The sequence below is a fragment of the Drosophila innubila genome, chromosome X (assembly GCF_004354385.1).
Source record: "Drosophila innubila isolate TH190305 chromosome X, UK_Dinn_1.0, whole genome shotgun sequence".
In the NCBI taxonomy this organism is placed as follows: Eukaryota; Metazoa; Arthropoda; class Insecta; order Diptera; family Drosophilidae; genus Drosophila; species Drosophila innubila.
Window position 1 is genome coordinate 1,021,821 of NC_047626.1, and position 17,632 is coordinate 1,039,452.

General features: G+C 31.3%; 4 protein-coding genes across 4 annotated transcripts; all 4 read right to left on the reverse strand.

Annotated features, from left to right (window-relative positions):
* Nucleotides 1-312: 312 nt before the first annotated feature.
* On the reverse strand, nucleotides 313-5,135 carry LOC117791689 (growth hormone-inducible transmembrane protein). The gene is made up of 6 exons (XM_034631510.1): nucleotides 4,734-5,135; nucleotides 4,561-4,672; nucleotides 3,113-3,254; nucleotides 1,667-2,003; nucleotides 569-701; nucleotides 313-506 (listed from the first exon to the last, which is right to left on the reverse strand). The coding sequence occupies exons 1-6, from the start codon at nucleotides 4,948-4,950 to the stop codon at nucleotides 431-433; spliced, it is 1,017 nt and encodes a 338-aa protein (XP_034487401.1). The 5' UTR covers nucleotides 4,951-5,135; the 3' UTR covers nucleotides 313-430.
* Nucleotides 5,136-5,308: 173 nt separating this feature from the next.
* On the reverse strand, nucleotides 5,309-7,654 carry LOC117791698. Its single transcript, XM_034631519.1, has 3 exons — nucleotides 7,480-7,654; nucleotides 6,609-6,744; nucleotides 5,309-6,020 (listed from the first exon to the last, which is right to left on the reverse strand). The coding sequence occupies exons 1-3, from the start codon at nucleotides 7,565-7,567 to the stop codon at nucleotides 5,753-5,755; spliced, it is 492 nt and encodes a 163-aa protein (XP_034487410.1). The 5' UTR covers nucleotides 7,568-7,654; the 3' UTR covers nucleotides 5,309-5,752.
* Nucleotides 7,655-12,566: 4,912 nt separating this feature from the next.
* On the reverse strand, nucleotides 12,567-13,353 carry LOC117794029 (ryncolin-1-like). The gene is made up of 2 exons (XM_034634488.1): nucleotides 12,809-13,353; nucleotides 12,567-12,750 (listed from the first exon to the last, which is right to left on the reverse strand). The coding sequence occupies exons 1-2, from the start codon at nucleotides 13,192-13,194 to the stop codon at nucleotides 12,633-12,635; spliced, it is 504 nt and encodes a 167-aa protein (XP_034490379.1). The 5' UTR covers nucleotides 13,195-13,353; the 3' UTR covers nucleotides 12,567-12,632.
* A 2,320-nt stretch (nucleotides 13,354-15,673) lies between these two features.
* LOC117794030 (angiopoietin-related protein 2-like) lies at nucleotides 15,674-16,464 on the reverse strand. The gene is made up of 2 exons (XM_034634489.1): nucleotides 15,931-16,464; nucleotides 15,674-15,872 (listed from the first exon to the last, which is right to left on the reverse strand). Exons 1-2 carry the CDS (start codon nucleotides 16,314-16,316, stop codon nucleotides 15,758-15,760), a joined length of 501 nt encoding a protein of 166 aa, XP_034490380.1. The 5' UTR covers nucleotides 16,317-16,464; the 3' UTR covers nucleotides 15,674-15,757.
* Nucleotides 16,465-17,632: the final 1,168 nt, after the last annotated feature.

Sequence of the window (17,632 nt, forward strand, 5' to 3'; positions counted from 1 at the left end):
TTCGTTGGCAAAAAAAAAAATAAACAATTGATGTCCTTACATCTTCAAGTCATATGTGAAATAATTGCTTTTGAAACAAAAAATCCCTTCTTTTCTTTTGGAAAAATTTATTTATTTTAATTTTAATTAGCTCCTTATGGAAGATGGATCCATTAAGTTTCACAGTTTTTGTAAAATAAATTTTTTTATTTGTTAACTAAAATTTCTCATCACTAATTTCTTGAATTTCTTTATCCTGATGTTGAATAAATAATTATGAATAAAACATAATGAGAGTAGATAACTATAACATATTTCGAATATAGACAATAATTTATGCACAGTTCATGGCCCCATATTTAGGTAGGCGCAATAATAGCTTTATTTAAATATATATGTATTTGTATATCATAAGTTAGATTTACTGCATCACAACTGCTTTAATAGTTAATTAACGACGGTTTCCGCTCATTATAGTAACAATCCGAATAAATATATTCAATACGTCCATATAGATTGACATAGAACTGCAATTAAATGATTATAAATTATTAAAATGATTACAAATACAATTTTCGGATGTACTTACGCATTAATGGGATCAAAGGGAGCATAGGCGTATTGGGGATACATTTCGGCCTTACGCACCAGGCGCTGAGTGTCGTATAGGAGGAAACCGCTAAAGAGAACGAGTCCTCCATAAAGCGACATCGAAGCCAGGCCTAGATAATTAATAGGGAATTAACATCTATCGTAATATTACAGCAATCGATAAATATGTGTAATGGAAGCAAACTTGTAATAAATATTTCTATTTAAAGAAAACAAAAACTGCTCCAAAGATTCTATACATCAGTCCAAATAAGCGAAATTTGTTAAAAAATTAAATTTATAGTTGATGTGAGAAAATTTCAGCCTCCTAGGTCTTATGATTTGGGTTGTGTAATGATCAGTTAGTGAGTCAGGCCAAAGAGTTTTATAAATATGTCAAAAATGTAAGATTATAAATTATGTATGAAAATTTCAGCCTCCCAGGTCTTATGGTTTGGGCTGTGTAATGATCAGTCAGTGAGTCAGGTCAAAGAGTTTTATATATATAGAGTGTGAACAATATTTGATTTCTTTCATTTTCACTACAACAAAACTGCAGAAATTTTTTCCATATCTTAAATGTCATTATTAAATAATATAATAATATATTTCCTTAAAATTCGTTGAAAACATTTTAGATATTTATAATAAAATATATAAAAGTTTAAATTAAAATTGCAGTCTTTCATTTTTTTCGTGTACAAATTATAAGCCTATTTCTTTATTATAACAGTCATAATTGAATATTATTTTTTAATAAAAATAAAAATTTTAATTTAAAATAAAATTTGTGTCTTTCAGTATTTAGTATTTGGGAAATAAATATATTTTTCGAACAAAATATGGAATTTAAAATTGATTTTAAAACTTTCAAAAACATATAATAAAATTTAGGGCTCTTATTATTTAAGAATAAAATATAGAAATTAAAATCGATTCCACAACTTTTATACTAAAAATCTAAAATAAAAGTCTAAGATTTCATAATTATTTTCCATTACTAATTGCTCTTAACTTAGTAATGAAAGATAGTTATTAAAAGACAATATTTATTGAAGATCTCTGTAATACTATTCAGATTTAAAAAATTACTTACCGGCGCCAAGAACTGTGGTGGGAGGTAGCCACATGGATGCTAATGAGGAGGCGAATACGACACCAAGGCCGATGGCCAAAGGACCACCCATATACAGGAATTTATCATTGGGAGCACAGACAGCGACTGTGGACAGTCCACCGACAATGCCACCAGTGTAGAGAGCAGCGCGCGTTAGAATCGGACCCCCGACAAAGCACAGTGGGGCAATGACAGCACCCAAAATGGCACAATGCAGCGCCCAGGCGAGATGCTTGGGACCAAGTCCCTCTTTGTACTCAATGGAACGGGTTACCGCTCCGCTGCCAATCACAAGAGCTAGCGAACCGATTGTCCACTGCCAGAGAGAGAGAGAGAGAGAAAGAGATGAAAGAGAGAGAGAGAGACAAGAGTGTGAGGGAATTAGTTTCTCTTTTCAACTACTGTTTAATATTATACAATATCGGAAACTGAAAATAATTGTTATTGATCAAAGTTTCAAAAAAAAAAAAAAAAAAAAAACAACTATAAGAATAAATAAAATTTTTTGTTTCAAATAGACCAAATTGTTCCGGCTTTCGAAAATGATATTCTGTAATCTGTTCTAATTTCATTTTGGAAACGTATTAAATTCACTTAAGTTGGTTAATTTAAGTCTGATAAAGTGAAAAAAAAAGTTTTTAAATTCTTAGCCTTAAGGTAAAATGAAAAAAAAAAATTTTATGAAAAATTTTTATTGTGAAGGAATTTGATTGTTAATTATGATCAATTTGATTTGAGAATCTTTTTTACAGATGTTACAGTTTTGAATTGTATACCTTGAATATTAGCAAATATATTCAAAAGCACATTTAATTGTTAGGCTCTTTAAGGACTAAAAAGTATTTAAGCTAAGTTTTAGAAATACTGTGTTACCCATTTCAGTTTTCTTATATTTGTGCTCTGAATAATTTTCTTAGTTACATTTCTCAATTTACATGTATGGTTCTATTTAGTTTGGAAATTGTATAAATAATTTTTCTAAAAGATTTAAAAAATAAAAAAAATATATTATTCCAGCTATTTTTTTTAATTCTGAAATGATTATTAAATTAAATTGAATAACCATTGAAAGTGTATTTTTTGCATATTCTTTGTTAAAGTTATGGTATTTTTTTTAATGTGTTGGTTTAGTTTAAGAAATACCGTATAACTTTTTGAAGAATATTTGCGCTCCAAGAATTTTTGTTAGCCAAAGTTTTTTATTTATTTCGTATGTTTCTAAATTTTTCAAAACTAATTTTGGTATTATTCAATTTTATTTTTATTTATTATTAAATTTTAGAATTTGTATAAAAAACAAGTGTATATTACACATGATTTTTAAGTAGCTCTTTTTTTAAGCTATTTGAATCATATTAAAAATAAAACTTTTGCCAAGCAATAAATTGGCCCTGGGACCACTGTGCATAAGAACTTAAAACTCACCATTAAGCCGCCGCGTGAGGCGAGAGACAGCAGACGCGGAGAGCGGAAAACCCCGGCGGCTGCAGCTGCTGTAACCAAACAGGAGGCTCCGAAGAAACCGTAGGATGAATGAATGCGATCCTTGACATATTGTGGCCACATTCTAATAACAAAAATATATTGTTAATGTATTCCAAAATTATTAGAAAAGACTTAAAACCTAATTTAAAGCATGCTAAAATTATTGACAGGGTTGTCAAGATTGTCAAAGCATCTCCATCTTCTTAGTTGTCACCATATTACTGCGCTTTTCATGCATGGTGAGATTAGATTTAAGGTGTCGTATTCTTTGTAAATCTCAATGAAAGCAATGGAGATAGTTGTATAGTTCTATACTCTTCACTTTAAAGTTCGCAGCAAAATAAGCGCCAAAACAAATAAGTTTTGGGTACTAAAACTTGAATATCAATATAGTTGACCGATTTAAATCAAATTTTTTTAAACGAATTTCAAAAATTTGAATGTAGAATTAATTTAAAGACCAGATCATTTTCAAAATGACATTCCATTTAAATCGATCTAGTTTTGACAAAGTTATGCAAATTTAAAGTTGTTTAGACTGCGGACTTAGCAACTTTACAAGTAAAAATGTTTGTCCGATTTTCCGTGATTTTTTACAAGAAAATTAAATGTTTTGAAAACAAGTTTAAAGTGTTCTTTTATGCTAATGACGATATAAGAAGTTGATTAAAAGCGAAAACTTTAAAATTTTCAAATATCGAACCCAAGATTTAGAGGAAAATAATTTTTTTAACAAAATTAATTAATTTTGAATGTAGAACGAATAAAGAGGCCAAACCATGATCAAAATGATATTCCATTCGAAAATCGGTGCAGTTTTCACAAAGTTATGACAGATCGAAGTTGGTCTGAATCTGGATCTAGCAATTTTACAAGTCAAAATTTTTGTTAGATTTCACATGATTTTTTACAAGAAAATGAAATGTTTTGAAAACAAGTTTAAAGTGTTCTTTTATGCTAATGACGATATAAGAAGTTGATTAAAAGCGAAAACTTGAGATTTAAAATTTTCAATTTTCAAAATATCAAAGGGGGGACCCTTAGCATCGAACCCAAGATTTAGAGGAAAATAATTTTTTTAACAAAATTAATTAATTTTGAATGCAGAACGAATAAAGAGGCCAAACCATGATCAAAATGATATTCCATTCGAAAATCGGTGCAGTTTCCACAAAGTTATGACAGTTTGAAATTGGTCGGACTTTCGATCATATCAACCTTACATCAGTGCGAGGTCATTGAGTACTGCACCTTATAATAATTCCACCATGCACGCACTCATGGTGAAATTAAAACAAGGATTCGGGCTTGACTAATTACACCACGTTGTTGTAATTTCACCATGTTGCCACCTTGTCATAGCTATAAGCTGCTTTGCTCGCACTCACATGGCGTTGTCCGCGATGCTGGTGTGTTTGCCCAAGCCGACGCCATAATAGCAGAGAGCGCCCATTCCCACCACAGCGGCGCCAGCAACAGCGCCCTTGCCCATCGAGTAAGCTAGGATAGAGCGAGAGAGGAAGACTGAGAAAGGCAATTAAGATTACGTGTATTTATTTACCATTGGCACTTGGCGGCGCCATTAGTTTCTCCTTTAAAGTTGGAGTGCGCATTTGCTCAACAGGTGCGGGTGCAGGTGCACGCGTGCTGCGTACCGGTCCTCGTGCATAGGCGCGTACGCTGTTCAAGCCGGACTTTGCCTGCAGTAGAGACTGCGACGATTTACCCAGCAGGAGACAGGGACGTGCTGTGGTTGATAATGCAAGTCTGAGCAACATTTTGTTGTTGTGATGAAATTCGTTGTTTTGATCGTTGGTTGCCAAAAAACAGTGCTGCAATCGACTTTGAACAGCTGCTCTTTCAATTTGTTGTATTTAACTCAAAACAAAATGAATTGTTTCTATTTATTTTGATTTTCTTTCTAGAATGTTTTATTTGTTTGCTAACACTTCGATTACTTGGATAGTTACAATGACGGCGCTATCGGTATATCGATATATATATAAAGTGTTGCGATGTTTCGTGCTGCCGGCTGCAACTATCGCAACAGTTTCGGATTGTGTATAACAGCCCTGCACAAAGTAAATATTGGCGCCAGTTTAAAATGAATTCAAGTTTTCTATTTGTAAGAGTGAATTTAGTTTAGTACATTTTATATATTGACACAGACGTACAAAAAATACAATAACAATACAGCAGGCTTAAGACTAATTACGGCCTAATTGATACAAGCAGCACACAACAGCGCATTTGCACATGAATACATATATACATATACAGTGAATCCAACATTTGTTCGTACACTCAGTTTTTCTACTGCTTCCTAGAAAAGTCAACACACTCCAAATTGACCTCTTTTAAATTTAAAATTAATGATTATATTTTTATGAAGGAAATAATTTTAAAAATACAAGTGTACGAACACATGTTGTGCTAAGTGTATGTATGTGTATTTGTATAGCAAGAGGACAAATACATAATTGGGGTATTCCTGCAACTGATAAAGATTTGCATAAATATAAACACAATCGAATCCTAATCTGTTACAGGAATACCCCTAGTTTTTTTTTTGGGTTTTATTTACACCTGATATTTGCGTGCTGGTGCAGTGAGTATATCAGCTGATGAACCGATTCGCCGATTCTTGTTGATGAAAACCACCTCAGCAACATTCGTTTGAATCAATTTCCCACTGTGATTATATGTATGCGTTTGCTCCACTTCCCCCCGTGCATTCGATTCGTATGTCTTGCACTCGTACAGTGGGCAACATTTCGGATAATCCAGATTCGCATCGCTTGCGGGCAAAGCGACGCAAGTTCCTTTTAGACCAGCCGGCGTTTTGCAGCTGCAAGAAGCAGAAGAAGAAGAAGACGGAGGATAGATTAGCAGGGAAATTACGAACACGGTTGAATAAATCAAAAAAAGAAAATGGTACATTTACAAAATTATGGTACGCTCAAAAAAATATTTGTAAATTTTTATTTCGTGGGTAGTTTTGATACATCTGTAACTTGTAAAATAATTAAAAATTTTTTTGGTACAATTGCAATACCACTGTACACTTGGTACATTTGTTCACAAAGTAGTATTTAATCAAAAATAGTACATTTTAATTAGCAATTATTGATAGCTTTCCTCTCAAAATTGAGAAGAATTAGAAGGGTACATTTTTTTTAGCAAAAAATTCTACGTTTAAATCTTTTTGGTATTATGGATTTCAAAGTTTTTTTTTTTTTGTTTTCAAAAATTGAAGAAAAATGTCTTTATTAATATTAAATTAAACTAATAACATATTAATCAGTTTTTGAAATAAAATGGAACATATTTGTTTTGTTGAAAACGGAACATTTTCCCAAAATGCGGTACAAAATTCTTAGTAAATGTGTTAGCCCTGATTTCGAATTTCATGTTCTTATATGAATTGACAACTCACCTGTCCTCCCAGAGTTGCAACGTGCCCAGACATTGCACACGGATGCATTGACCGGGTCGTGTGAAGATCTCGCCGACATACAGCTGACGCCCACTGTACGTATCCGCGCAGAATTGTACACTGTAATGCTTGCTTGCTAAACATAATTAAAAATAAAATTATTAACGTAAAAAAATACAACAACAAATAATTTACAAAATAATACATATACATAAAATATCAAAATAAAAAAAAAATACTTACATTTTTGGATATATGCTTGGAATATTTTTTTTTGTTTTTGATATTTCAGTTTTTACATTTAATTTGTATTTTCCATTTTTAATAGCAAATTTTCTAAGTAACTTGTACTATCAGGCTTGTGTTTTGTACTTAAAATCTTCTTTTTTTTTTTTTTGGGATGTGATATAATTTTTATTTACTTAAAATCTTTTTTTTTTTTGATATTTTGGTATGTGATATAATTTTAAATTTAAAACTGGAAAATAACTTTTATTTAGCATTTCAATATATAATTAGAAATCAAAGTACATTAATAATTACATTACATTACATTAAGGAACATTAATTGATTAAATGATTTTTAGCTAAAAACTTAAACTTAAGAAGAGTTATACGCTAAATATTAAAAATAAAAGTTATTCTTTGTACAGAGTACCCTTTAAAAACGTATGTATTTAAGATGTTTCAGATAATTTATTATTAAGGAACATTTTTTTTAAAGATTTAATAATAAAAAAATTGAAATGTTCAGCATTTAAGACTTAATTATAATAAAAATTTCTTAGATAATATTTTTGAGCTTTAAGTATTTGAAACTCGTAAATTTAATTTGCGATTTTTGTTAATCATATTTTATTTTGTAACTTACATCTGTTTGTTGGTGTTGCTTGGTTAATACCAAATAACATAAGCAATAATATTGCTATTAGTGTTGACTTCATTTTATTATTTAACATTATTATTTTATTATGAATATGATTTTTTTTCGAAAATTAAAATCAAAAATCTCTTTAATTCAGTTTGGCCCGACGTTTGATGCGCAACTGAGGCGAATGCGATTTGAATTTTTTAATCTTTCTTCATTTCAACAATTCAAACACATGGTGTGTCTATCTGTGTGTATACGAGTGTGTGTGTGTGTGTGTGTGTGTGAGAGTGTGTGTTTAATCAGAAATGAATGTACTTACGACATTTGCTTTCGCGCTTTCTCTACTGGAAATTTAAGAATTTATATAAAATGTGTTGATGTTTTTATTATATGCTTATCGCTTGGCCCACAACGCAGATTTATTATTTACCACATCGACTGCTGGACTAGCAGATACCCTAGCTAAAAACCTTATTTCCCCCAAAAAGTATGCTAAGATCAAGGAACCTCAAATTGAATAATGTTTTTACTTAACTTTTGTGAGAATCTTTAGAGTTTAATAAATATTTATTTTATTTAGTATTTTAGAAAAATATATATATTAAATTTATTGAATGGAAACCTTTAATTGTTTTATTAAAAGTAGTTTAACTTAAAGTTTTATTTATGTTTGAACCAAAGATTAAAATTATTTTAATGTAAAAAGTTTTATTACTAAAAATGTATATTAACATGTTAATTAAAATGTTTTTTACTAAAAACTATTAAATATGTATTTTATTAATTTATTTATTTATTTATTTTTTTTGGGTTACTTTACTTACAGCTTTACTTTTTTTTTTTTTATTAGCAATAAATTAAAAGTATAATTTCTAAGGAAAAGTGCGTCAAGTACTGGTAGAGTATAATTGATATACCCTTTGTATAGAGTATAGAGAGCAACAAATTCAAACCAATATGCAAAATGGCAAACCACTCGAATGTTTATACTACATTTATGTATGCATCGTATTTTGGAATTGCTCTTTCAACTTAAATGCTAAGACATATGTTTATAAATATTTTGATACTCTCAGCATAATCCATAAGTTGGAGGGGGTATTATTGGGACAGTATTATCATGAGTCAGCCCCATGTTTTGAAAGGGTACCTATTGGAGTCTGGGTAATTTAATTGTAATTTCATGCTTTAATCATAATTTTTTTTTTACTTTATTGAATAATCTTATGCATGCGCACAATTTTAATAATCAAATGTTATTATTATTAATTTTATTATTTATTTATTTCAATTCCTAGTACTATAAGCTAAACCTTATTTTATTAATTATTATCTATGTATTTTTTTAGTGTCAACTAAGAACAGTTGATTTAAATTAAAATAAATAAATGATAAATGGAAAAAAAAATTAAAAATTTAACAGTATAGAAATCTGTACTATTTAAGGCACTAGCCACTATTATTCACATCCAATTTTTGATTATAAAGATTGTAAAAAATAAAAATAAACAAATTAAATTAACAATTAATTTTATTTTATTTAATTTTTGTAATTTATTCCTTTTTTATTTTAGTGCAATGGATGGAAAAGTTAGTCTATTGTTTCTGGATTTATTTAGACCTATATCGAGTGCTTTGTCCCATTCGTTTCCCATCGAAATTATATATTATATATTGTCTTGATTAATTTTTAACCTATTTATTCAGTTTAATTTTATTATGTTGCTCATATTTATTTCATTATTTTATTTATTTAAGTGAAATGGTAGTCTATTGTTTTTTTTTTGATTTATTTTGCATTATTTGGAGTCTTAACTTTGAAAAATTTACATAGATTGGAATTTTTGTTTTGCAATTTACATCATGATAATTCATTGATAATAGTGTAAGTGATTAGCAATCTTACGATGTCTTATCAATTTATTCAAAGTATCACAGATAAGCGCAGCTCTATTTGACCCGTTAACCCCATAAGTCCCCCCCTTAATTACCTTTCCACCCATTTTCTCCACCTTTTCACACCACGCGCAATTTTCGCACGAGTGAAAATGTTGAAATTTCCCCTTGAAAATCTCGCAATTTCCTGTGAAAATCTATAAAGTGTGCGGCATCCTAAGCGAGATTAGCCATTGCCCGGAAACGGAAACGGAAAAAGAAATGAAAATTGTCACAATTTCTTAATAGCCCCGATCAAAAAAAAAAAAAAAACAAAAAAACAAATGCACTGTTGACGAGTCACAAACAATTGACAATTTTTTAACACTTTTCCACTCTTCCAGCATACTTTTCGGTGTTTTCATGAATTTTCTCGCATTATTCGTTGCGTGATTTTAGGAAAGGTCGGATATCACAATTGTGTTCAGGTTAATTTTAAATTAAGGATTTTGAAAAAAGGTAACCGAAATCATAACCGTTAAGCGCTAATAACCGATTGAAATGGACAACATTACTTGAAACAAAATACGAAACAAAACATGTTTTTTACACAGAAACCGAAATTACTCAAACCCGAATAACCGATTAGTAACCGATTAAAGTTTGACGGTTAATATTGCTTCATTTAAGCAGTAAATTTGATTGTTATTTACAAGTTGAATAATAATCTCATTAATTAGATTTTATTTTTTTACATTTTTTGATTTTTTTGCTTACAAATTTACATATTTTTAGAATCAGACTAATTCCAGAAATACAAACCAACCGGTTTTCGTTGGGTCTACACTTTTAGAATACCAATAAATAATTTTTTTTTTTCGGGAGTCGGAATCATTTCAGTTTTGCAGAGAGTTTAGAGAACAGAATTGTTCCTAACTAGCTAGTTTTTTTTTTTAAGAAATTCCTTATTTCACTAGCATTGAAAATAAAAATCAATTAAAATTTGTCGGTACCATTAAGTAATTTTAGTAAAAAATATTGGAATTACCATTAATAATAATTTTAGTTGGAAATTTTAAAAATAAATTTATAAAAATTAAAAAAATAGTATAAAAATAATATCGTATATAACTAACGTATAAAGCTATCGTACAAAACTATCGTATAAAACAATCGTATAAAACAATCGTACAAAACAATCCTATAAAACTATTAAAGAACATATCTATATACAGGTCTCATTTAAATCTTAGGATAATAAATTTTTTTAGGCGATAACGCTTGACAAAAAACCTACGAATAAGTATAAGGTAAGACTATATGTAGTTTAAAGTTAAACACTTCAAAGTGTTGGAGTAGGTCTGAATTAATTGGAATTTATATATTTAGATTAAGATTTAGTTTCAGATTCAGAGAAAGATCGCAAATCTAGATTTCTATAAAGATTTTTTCCAGGCGACAAAGTTATAAAATTACTGGAGAATAATTGCGGCTACTTCATTAGGGCATTAATTATAGTTATAGGTTCGACTAATGGGCTTCTCTCTCATAATAAACTAAAGTCAGTCTGTGTGTGAGCTAATTATTTGTTAAGAATGTCAAATCACTTGTTGTTAATTAATGCAAGTATTACTTATAGGGGAAATCAACTCGAGACTAATCGTTTTAACGAACTGAACTTTGCACTGCGGAGGGGAAGTGAGTGGGGAAAGCTGAGAAATGCCCCTAGACAGTGGTTTACAAATAAAGTACAGTGGAACAAAACATAAGTTTATTCAAATTGACAAAAATAAAAAGAAATGCAATAAAAAAGTTTTTAAATAAAATTACAAAGCGAAAAATTTCTATGATTTTCATATTACACATTGAAATTATTAATTTATAAGTCTTTATGGCAATATCAAAAAAAAAAAAACCCCCCAAATTGAGACCGATTTAACATGAATTTAGCCAAAAAAAAATTGGTTTGGGGACTCAACTAGTTTTTTTTTAATTCCTTGAAGTTTCCATACAAAATTGCCTAATGTTTTTTTGTTACTTTGTGCAGCATGTCACTTTACAGCTCGTTTACCAACACTGATTTGGTCACACGGTCTCAAGTAGCTGCTTAAACATATCTCTAAACTTCATTCTAGAGGTGTTGGGGAGTGTAAATAAAGGACCGTAGACAGAAATTTTATTTTAAAAAATCAAACACACACACTTCATGAGCATAAAATTCTTCTAAGTGCTTCTTCAGTGGTCTTCCAACTTCTTTTGGAATTGGAGCTTTTACAAATATTCAAAATAATTTTTTTTTTTTTTTATAATATTATTTTCGATTGAGATTTTTCCAAATAAAACACAGAAATCCATTATGTACTGGTAAACTGGTCATAAGATCGACAAGTCAAACAAAACTAGTGTTGGTCAACGCTCCATAGTAGTGGCAAGTTGCACAAAACAACCACAAAAAAAAGTCAATTTTAAATAACAACTTCAAAGATTAAAACAAAAAATAACTAGTTGAGTCCCCAATCTAAATTTTTGTTGGCTGTCTTCATAATAAAATGCCCTCTATTTGGGAGGGTTTTTTTTTTTTTTGGATTTGAAATTGGTCCATTACTGCCGTTTCACTTGTCCGATGTTACTTTATTTATATATATATTCATAGAAAACGATAATTACCATAAAAATCGTATTATTTCAGACAAGGCTATATCGACTCCCCTGTTGATGCTGATCAAGAATATATATGCTTTATGGGATCGGAGATGCCTCCTTCTCCCTGTTACATACATTCCAACGAACACAATATACCTTTTTACCTAATCTTTAAGTAACGGGTAAAACAAAACTGTGAAGACAACTAAAAAATAAAATCCCTTTAGTCGGGAGTGCATGACAACGAAATACCCTGCGCCCAGTTGCTAAGTTACCCTAATATGCAATTACACTCTCAGATAGTGAAAGAGAGCGAGAGAGAGCAAAATAGGAAAGAGATATATTAGGAAGTGAGTGAGAGAGTTATGAGAGAGGGGTAAAGTGAGAAAGCGAGAGAGAGAGAGAGAGAGTGGCAAAGAAAGAAAAGGGGAAAGGGAGAGAAACGGAGGCATTGATAAGTATTGTAGATAGAGAGAGAAATAATGCAGGCATGAAGGCAAAATTATAATGAGAGGGAGAGAATAAGATTAGCAATTAGAAAAGAGAGAACAATACAGAGAATTACAATGGTTTTTATTTAAATTCTCTAGAAAAATATGCACATAATAAAGAAACTGCTTTTAAGACTTATGAATTCACTTTCTGGGCCGAAGCATCATAACGGCTGTCTTCAGGGAGTATTGAGATCCCCGAAAGCGGTGCCAATTGACGCCTTTGTCAAATTCGTTGTTTCCGTATGTTCCCGTCAATTGGCTGTAAGAATTCGAGTTAATAATCGAGGTTTTAAAAAATAATTAAGATTAGATCATACCAGTATTGACAATAACCGTTGGAAATGTACCACCAGGCGCCAGTCTTTTCTTCGGCGCAGTTTTTATCCGATCTACCATCATTATCCCGATCGAATGTAGAAAATTTGCTGCCACGATGAAATGAGAATGAATCACCTGCAGTTCCACTGGCATCTCCCAAAGTGTGTAATTGATATTGTTGATCCTCGTTTCCAATTGCGAATTCATCGTATTTCTCAAACGTTTTATTGCCCTCGAAGTCCTCGAGAAGAACAAGTAATTCTTGTCTTCTTTCTGCCGTTATTTCATGTATCTTGTCCAAGCCAATGAAGAACTCGCCATTTAGATTACCAAATCCATTTTTATATTCCGTCCAGTTTCGATTAAAATTTACACTGCCATCCATCCTTCTCAGGATAATGGTCCAACCTCCTCCTTGGGTTTCCGCATCGCAGGCAACTTTAAAAGGTTGACTACTAAATTTGGGGAGGAGTATTTCATTAATCCCACTAGACTTGGCTTCTGCACAATTGTGTGGGAGAAGTAACTTTCTATTACACTCCTCCTCCTTTCTAAGATGTTCAATTATATTTTGAAGCAATTGGATATTAGACTCCTTGTCAAGTACAATTTTCTTTTGGTTTTCCAACTCTGCTTGTAAAGTCAGAATATTCGCTTCCTTATTAATTAAATCTTTTTTTTGTAGGTCGAACTCCGTTCTCAGAGTTTGTATGTCTGCTTTCAGTGATCGAATTTCTGTTTCCCTATTAATTATATCTTTTTTCTGTTTGTCGGTCTCTGCTCTACATTGATTATCCGATACCACAACATTTATTTCTTTTTTTAGTAGTTCAAGTTCCGTTTTTATAAACTGCATGTCCGATAGAAGAATCTTATGTTCAGCTCTATTAAATTAATAATTTGATTAGTTAAGAAAAGGCTTAATACTTAGTTCGGGTTTTTCAATGTCTCTTTGATCTTTAGATGTCAGACAATCTGTCATAAAGAGTCAATATCGATTTTTCAGTATTTAAATATTTTAAATAACTTGTGTCTTAATTTTTCGATTTGGTAAGTTTGAGACTCGATTATAACGACTATAAAACTGAAATTACTTAGGCAACACTTTTTCAAACAGACTACTTTAAAAAATTAATATCTGTCAAACACTTTAAAGAGACCTTGAAAAACCGGAACTTATGATTAGTTCAACTTACCTTATTTCGGACAACTGAGAACTTATTGAATTAAATATATTGACCTCTTTAGATGGAGGAAGTGTAGTTGCATCAGATAAGAAAGTGAAGGCACTCAACATTAGGAATATACAAATAGTATTCTGCAACATTATGCCACTTAATTTGACTTCTTGTTAAATAAGACTGACTGAGTCAAACCTTCACTTGTTGAGAATAAATTAAAACTAAAGTGAATTCAAACATCACAAGCTATTTATACACATGTCATATATGTAAAAATATGCGTATATGTGAGTATAAGATTATTTGACTTGACCCGACTTGACCCTAGATTTTTGGAGTAGCCCAAATTCAAATCATACGATTTAAAAATAATTATCAGCATTACTTTTAGTTCGTACACAAGCTTATCTTGTGAGTTCTTGAATGTTCGATCCACTGATCACAAGCACACATAAAACTAGTTGAACTAAAACTTAAGTTTCAATCAGTGATTGAAAATGCTATGCTACATCAGAGTATTTTTTTTTGCTGCCGCTATTGCTCTGATTTCGATCGGCTCTGAAGCACAGCAGAGAGCACAAAAACAAAACGGTTGCTCTTCTGCTCTGCTTTGTAGCACAGAACGTCGGAGTACAGAGTAATAGCATAAGCAACAAATGTGCGGCTGACTATTTGTAGTTGTAGTAAGAGCGCAAGCATCGACAGCGAGATGCGAGATGCGAGATGAGCGAACGAAAATAATTGTTGTGCTTATGCGACAGAGCATATGCATTCTTTATCTCTTTCCCTTCAGTTGTTGCTCTCGTTGCTGCTTCGTAGTCGCTCTTTGTAGTTGCTCTCTAAGCAGCTCTGTATTTTGCCGCATATCAGATTTTACCGCTATATTTTGTTTTGGTAGACATGCACTTATTATTTAATGTTTTATTTTTGTAATATGTTTCATTCATATATATACATACTTAGTAAAGACACTATTGGAAAATAAATAAATTCTTATCATTTGAAATTAACGTCTTTAACGGAAATATCAGGCATGCGGCAAAATACAGAGCTGCTTAGAGAGCAACTGTTTTGTTTTTGTTCTCTCTGCTGTGCTTCAGAGCCGATCGAAATCAGAGTAATAGCGGCAGCAGAGCAATATTTTTATTAGAATTGCCGCTATGTAGCAGCAAATGCAAACACTGGTTTCAATCCATCGTTCCTATGGCAGCTATAACTTTTCAACCCATAAAATTGGGGACCTGGAAGTTATATTAGAACTATAGATTTTCGGTGAAAACAGCATAGAATTGCCCGTAGGCTACGAATTAGTTATCATATTTTGTGAACAAAAATTTATGATAATACATATAGGTAAACATATACTTAATTTGAATGAAATTGTATTTATTGTTTGCATTATTACAATTTATATTTTTCTATAAATATTTTATATTAATTTTGCACATATGTACAAAGAGAGCGAGAGAGAGCCAAATAGGAAAGAGATATATTAGGAAGTGGGTGAGAGAGTAATGAGAGAGAGGTAAAGTGAGAAAGCGAGAGAGAGTGACAAAGAAAGAGAAGGAGAAAGGGAGGAATTGATAAGTATTGTAGATAGAGAGAGAAATAATGCAGGCATAAAGGCAAAGATATAAAGAGAGGGAGAGAATAAGATAAGCAATTAGATAAGAGAGAACAATACAGAGAATTACAATGGTTTTTATTTAAATTCTCTAGAAAAATATGCATATAATAAAGAAACTGCCTTTCAGACTCAGGAATACACTATCTGGGCCGAATCATCATAACGGCCTTCTTCAGGGAGTAATAAGATCCCCGAAAGTCGAACCAATTGACGCCTTTTTCATAATCGTTGTTTCCGTATGTTCCCGTCAATTGGCTGTAAGAATTCGAGTTAGTAATCCAGGTTTTAAAAAATAATTAAGATTAAATCTTACCAGAATTGACAATAATAGTTGGAACTGTACCACCAGGCGCCAGTACTTTCTTCGGCGCAGTTTTTATACGATCTACCATCATTATCCCGATCGAATGTAGAAAATTTTCTGCCACGATGACGTGAGAATGAATCACCTGCAGTTCCACTGGCATCTCCCAAAGTGTGTAATTCGTATTGTTGATCCTCGTTTCCAATTGCGAATTTATCGTACTTCTCAAATCTCTTGTCGCCTTCAAAGTCCTCAAGAAGAAAGAGTAACTCTTGCCTTCTTTCTGCCGTTATTTCAAATATCTTATCTAAGCCCAAGAAGAACTCGCCATTTAGATCACCAAATCCATTTTTATATTCCGTCCAGTTTCGATGAAAGTTAACACTGCCATCCATCCTTCTCAGGATAATGGTCCAACCTCCTCCTTGGGTTTCCGCATCGCAGGCAACTTTAAAAGGTTGACAACTAAATTTGGGGAGGAGTATTTCATTAATCCCACTAGACTTGGCATCGGTGCAAGTGGGTGGGAGAAGTAACTTTCTATTACACTCCTCCTTCGTTCTAAGAAGTTGCTTTTCATTTTTAAGCAATTGGATATGAGACTGCTTGTCAAGTACACTTTTCTTTTGGTTTTCCAACTCTGCTTGTAAAGTCAGAATATTCGTTTCCTTATCAATTAAATCTTTATTTTTTTGCTGCAACTCCGTTCTCAGAGTTAGGATATCTGCTTTCAGTGATCGAATTTCTTTTTCCCTATCAATTATATCTTTTTTCTGTTTTTCGGTCTCCGCTCTACATTGATTATCCGATAACACCACATTTATATCTTTCGATTGCTGTTCCATCATCGCTTTAATAAATTGGATATCCGCTCGGATAAGTTGAGATTCAGAGTCCTTAGCAAGATCATTTATCATCTTTTCCTGTCCAGCTCTATTAAATTAATAAATTTATTAGTTTAGGAAAATTTCACTATTGACAAAACAGGTTCGGTTCGGATTTTTAAGCAGTGCGAACCGGATCATTAACCGAAAACGTGAATTTGAACCGGCCCGAATTTCAAACCACTCTTTGAAATAAATCTTTCGTTTAAATATAAATAAATTCGTCAATAAATTTCAACTATTTGAAATAAAAGTAAATCTTATTTAGATCTCCAAATAAATTTAGATTTTTATCAAAATTCGATTTTTGTTTCAATAAAAAGTTTAATTGTTTAATAAAATTAAAAATAACAAAAAACCATAAAATTTATTTTTGTATTAAATTAATCATAAGTTCGTTCAGGAGGTAATAAACCGATTCCGAAGTCTGGTTATATGGCTCTAACCACCGAACCGAACCTGTACCACAATTTTGGTAGTTTGCAGCCTTGAATATTTATGAACTTACCTCAACTCAGATAACTGAGATCTAAATAAAGAAACTAAATTTGTTTCGTTGTATTCAGAAACATGAATTGCAGCAGTAAACGAATTAAATGAATTAATAACAAGGATAATACAAATTATTTCCTGCAACATTTTGCGACTGAACTTGACTGAATGTCTGACAGAACTGACTGAATCAAAATTTGAATAGAAGCGAAGAAGTGAATTTTAAAACCACAAAAATAATAATACATATACTTATATGCATACTCATATCTTTATAAATTCCCAAAAACTTAGAATTGGTTGCCTCGACTTCCTCTTTGATAAAGTGTTCAGCT